The sequence below is a fragment of the Salarias fasciatus genome, unplaced genomic scaffold (genome assembly GCF_902148845.1).
Source record: "Salarias fasciatus unplaced genomic scaffold, fSalaFa1.1, whole genome shotgun sequence".
Classification (NCBI taxonomy): Eukaryota; Metazoa; Chordata; class Actinopteri; order Blenniiformes; family Blenniidae; genus Salarias; species Salarias fasciatus.
In genome coordinates, this window is record NW_021941304.1 from 1 (window position 1) to 5,000 (window position 5,000).

The following is a 5,000-nucleotide window of genomic DNA, read 5'->3' on the forward strand; positions in this document are numbered from 1 at the left end:
TCCTGCCAGGGCTTCAGGGACCAGGAGTACCGTCAGAGGAGACAGTTCTTCGTGGACGTGGCCATGAGCTACAAGTTGTGAGTCTGACCGTCGGTTCGGGGTCTCGGGTTTGTGAGGAGCGGTTTGACCTTTGACCTCTGACGGTCCCCCTCAGCGGACAGCCCATCCCCCGCATCGACTACACCCCGGAGGAGGTGAAGACGTGGGGCGTGGTCTTCAGGGAGCTGACCCGGCTGTACCCGACCCACGCCTGCAGGGAGTACCTGAAGAACCTGCCGCTGCTGACCCGGCACTGCGGCTACCGCGAGGACAACGTCCCCCAGCTGGAGGACGTCTCCCGCTTCCTGCGAGGTCTGCCGCTGCCGCGCCCGCCCGGACCCGGGCCCGGCACCAGGACCGGGCTGATGCTGTCCCCGACCAGGCTAGAACCAGGCTCGAACCAGGCTCGAACCAGGCTAGAACCAGGCTAGAACCAGGCTACAACCAGGCTAGAACCAGGCTAGAACCAGGCTAGAACCAGGCTCGAACCAGGCTAGAACCAGGCTAGAACCAGGCTACAACCAGGCTAGAACCAGGCTAGAACCAGGCTAGACCCAGGCTACAACCAGGCTAGAACCAGGCTCGAACCAGGCTAGAACCAGGCTAGAACCAGGCTAGAACCAGGCTCGAACCAGGCTAGAACCAGGCTAGAACCAGGCTCGAACCAGGCTAGAACCAGGCTAGAACCAGGCTAGAACCAGGCTAGAACCAGGCTAGACCCAGGCTAGAACCAGGCTCGAACCAGGCTCAAACCAGGCTAGAACCAGGCTAGAACCAGGCTAGACCCAGGCTAGAACCAGGCTCGAACCAGGCTAGACCCAGGCTAGAACCAGGCTCGAACCAGGCTCGAACCAGGCTAGAACCAGGCTAGAACCAGGCTAGAACCAGGCTAGAACCAGGCTAGAACCAGGCTCGAACCAGGCTCGAACCAGGCTAGAACCAGGCTAGAACCAGGCTAGAACCAGTCCAGGACCAGGCTAGAACCAGGCTAGAACCAGTCCAGGACCAGGCTAGAACCAGGCTAGACCCAGTCCAGAACCAGGCTAGAACCAGTCTAGGACCAGGCTAGATCCAGTCTAGAACCGGGCTAGAACCAGTCCAGAACCAGTCCAGGACCAGTCCAGAACCAGGCCAGAACCAGGCTAGAACCAGTCCAGGACCAGACTCAAACCAGGCTAGAACCAGGCTAGAACCAGTCCAGGACCAGGCTCAAACCAGGCTAGAACCAGGCTAGAACCAGTCCAGAACCAGACTAGAACCAGGCTCGAACCAGGCTAGACCCAGTCCAGAACCAGTCCAGAACCAGGCTAGAACCAGGCTCGAACCAGGCTCGAACTAGTCTGGAACCAGTCTGGAACCAGTCTAGAACCAGGCTAGAACCATGTGAGAACCAGTCTAGAACCAGTCCAGAACCAGGCTACAACCAGGCTAGAACCAGTCCAGAACCAGTCTACAACCAGGTGAGAACCAGGCTAGAACCAGTCTGGAACCAGGCTAGAACCAGGCCAGAACCAGGCTAGAATCAGTCCAGGACCAGTCCAGAATAAGGCTAGAACCAGTCCAGAACCAGGCTAGTACCAGTCCAGAACCAGTCCAGAACCAGTCTAGAATCAGTCTAGAACCATGTGAGAACCAGGCTAGAACCAGTCAAGAACCAGGCTAGAACCAGTCCAGAACCAGGCTAGAACCAGTCCAGAACCAGTCTAGGACCAGGCTAGAACCAGGTGAGAACCGGGCTAGAACCAGTCCAGAACCAGGCTAGAACCAGGCCAGAACCAGGCTACAACCAGTCCAGAACCAGTCCAGAACCAGGCTAGAACCAGTCCAGAACCAATCTAGAACCATGTGAGAACCAGTCGAGGACCAGGCTAGAACCATGTGACAACCAGGCTAGATCCAGGCTAGAACCAGTCCAGAACCAGGCTCGAACCAGGCTAGAACCAGTCCGAACCAGGCTAGAACCAGGCGTGAACCAGGCTAGAACCACGCTAGAACCAGTCTAGAACCAGGCTTGAACCAGGCTAGAACCAGTCTAGAACCAGGCTAGAACCAATCTAGAACCATGTGAGAACCATTCTAGAACCAGGCTAGAACCATGTGAGAACCAGTCTAGAACCAGTCAAGAACCAGGCTAGAACCAGTCCAGAACCAGGCTAGAACCAGGCTAGAACCAGTCCAGAGCCAGTCTACAACCAGGCTACAACCAGGTGAGAACCAGGCTAGAACCAGCCTGGAACCAGGCTAGAACCAGGCCAGAACCAGGCTAGAATCAGTCCAGGACCAGTCCAGAATCAGGCTAGAACCAGTCCAGAACCAAGCTAGAACCCATCTAGAACCATGTGAGAACCAGTCTAGGACCAGCCTAGAACCAGTCCAGAACCAGGCTAGAACTAGGCCAGAACCAGGCTAGAATCAGTCCAGGACCAGTTCAGAATCAGGCTAGAACCAGTCCAGAACCAAGCTAGAACCCATCTAGAACCATGTGAGAACCAGTCTAGGACCAGCCTAGAACCAGTCCAGAACCAGGCTAGAACCAGGCCAGAACCAGGCTAGAATCAGTCCAGGACCAGTCCAGAATCAGGCTAGAACCAGTCTAGAACCAAGCTAGAACCCATCTAGAACCATGTGAGAACCAGTCTAGGACCAGCCTAGAACCAGTCCAGAACCAGGCTAGAACTAGGCTAGAACCAGGCTAGAACCAGTCCAGGACCAGTCCAGAACCAGTCCAGAACCAGGCTAGACCCAGTCCAGAACCAGTCCAGAATCAGGCTAGAACCAGTCTAGAACCAGGCTAGAACCAATCTAGAACCATGTGAGAACCAGTCCAGAACCAGGCTAGAACCAGTCCAGAACCAGGCTAGACCCAGTCCAGAACCAGTCCAGAACCAGGCTAGAACCAGTCTAGAACCAGGCTAGAACCAATCTAGAACCATGTGAGAACCAGTCCAGAACCAGGCTAGAACCAGGCTAGAACCAGTCCGGAACCAGGCTAGAACCAGTCCAGAACCAGGCTCGAACCAGGCTAGAACCAGTCCAGAACCAGGCTAGAACCAGGCGTGAACCAGGCTAGAACCACGCTAGAACCAGTCCAGAACCAGGCACGAACCAGGCTAGAACCAGTCCAGAACCAGGCTAGAACCAGGCGTGAACCAGGCTAGAACCACGCTAGAACCAGTCCAGAACCAGTCTAGAACCAGGCTCGAACCAGGCTAGAACCAGTCCAGAACCAGGCTAGAACCAGGCGCGAACCAGGCTAGAACCACGCTAGAACCAGTCCAGAACCAGTCTAGAACCAGTCTAGAACCATGTGAGAACCAGTCTAGAACCAGGCTAGAACCACAGATCAGAATCAGGCTAGAACCAGTCAAGAACCAGGCTAGAACCAGTCTAGAACCAGGTTAGAACCAGGCTCGAACCAGGCTAGAAGCATGTGAGAACCGGTCCAAACTACGATCCACTCAGACCATAACCAGAGAAGGACTGCGGGACCAGAGCAGGACTCCTGGACCTGGACCATGGCGGGAATCCTGGAATTGCACCAGAGCAGGATTCAGGGTTTCACGGTAGACCCTGTCCTTGACTGGTCCAGGGTGGACCCGGTCCAGGGTGTACCTGGCCCTGCTGGCCCTGGTGACTCTTAATAGGAAAATTAATGAGTGAGCAGGCTGTTGTTCCTGTGGCTCTGGTCTGTGGTTCTGGTCTGTGGTTCTGATCTGTGGTTCTGATCTGTGGCTCTGGTCTGTGGTTCTGGTCTGTGGTTCTGATCTGTGGTTCTGATCTGTGGTTCTGGTCTGTGGTTCTGATCTGTGGTTCTGGTCTGTGGTTCTGTCCCGTGGTTCTGGTCTGTGGTTCTGGTCTGTGGTTCTGTCCCATGGTTCTGGTCTGTGGTTCTGATCTCTGGTTCTGGTCTGTGGTTCTGGTCTGTGGTTCTGATCTGTGGTTCTGTCCCGTGGTTCTGATCTGTGGTTCTGATCTGTGGTTCTGATCTGTGGTTCTGTCCCGTGCTTCTGATCTGTGGTTCTGGTCTGTGGTTCTGGTCTGTGTTCCTGATCTGTGGTTCTGGTCTGTGGTTCTGGTCTGTGTTCCTGATCTGTGGTTCTGGTCTGTGGTTCTGATCTGTGGTTCTGATCTGTGGTTCTGTCCCGTGGTTCTGAGCTGTGGTTCTGATCTGTGGTTCTGGTCTGTGGTTCTGGTCTGTGTTCCTGATCTGTGGTTCTGATCTGTGGTTCTGGTCTGTGGTTCTGATCTGTGGTTCTGGTCTGTGGTTCTGGTCTGTGGTTCTGATCTGTGGTTCTGGTCTGTGGTTCTGATCTGTGGTTCTGATCTGTGGTTCTGTCCCGTGGTTCTGAGCTGTGGTTCTGATCTGTGGTTCTGGTCTGTGGTTCTGGTCTGTGTTCCTGATCTGTGGTTCTGATCTGTGGTTCTGTCCCGTGGTTCTGATCTGTGGTTCTGGTCTGTGTTCCTGATCTGTGGTCCTGATCTGTGGTTCTGATCTGTGGTTCTGGGTGTGATACGATCCGGGTTCTGTACCTCCAGCCAGCGGTCCTGCAGACGGTTCTGGACCGGCTGCAGTCGGTTCTACAGTGAGGTTACGGTGGACAGAACCGTCTTGTCCTCTCACCCTGCGATGTCTCTGGTTCTGCCGGTTCCAGAGCGTTCCGGGTTCACGGTCCGTCCCGTGGCGGGGTACCTGTCCCCCAGAGACTTCCTTGCCGGTCTGGCCTACCGGGTCTTCAACTGCACCCAGTACGTCCGCCACAGCACCGACCCGCTGTACACGCCCGAGCCGTGAGTCCCCGGCGCCGCCCGCCCGCCCGCCTCCGACCCCTGACCCCCGACCCCCGATCCCCGACCCGGGCGGGCCCGGTTAACCGTCCCCCGGTCTGGCCCCGCAGGGACACCTGCCACGAGCTGCTGGGACACGTCCCCCTGCTGGCGGACCCCAAGTTCGCCCAGTTCTC

The 5,000-nt window shown here is 56.1% G+C and overlaps 1 protein-coding gene across 1 annotated transcript in view; it reads left to right on the forward strand.

Moving 5' to 3' along the window:
- Positions 1-3: 3 nt before the first annotated feature.
- The window catches only part of LOC115384768 (tryptophan 5-hydroxylase 2), a gene marked incomplete at its 5' end in the record, with an annotated part of 12,885 nt that continues 7,888 nt past the window's right edge, over positions 4-5,000 (forward strand). The window contains 4 exons of the mRNA XM_030087001.1: positions 4-77; positions 155-351; positions 4,692-4,827; positions 4,935-5,000. The exon at positions 4,935-5,000 is cut by the window's right edge and continues 61 nt beyond it. Of these exons, the coding sequence (XP_029942861.1) occupies positions 4-77; positions 155-351; positions 4,692-4,827; positions 4,935-5,000 (473 nt within the window). The remainder of the gene's footprint in view (positions 78-154; positions 352-4,691; positions 4,828-4,934) is intronic.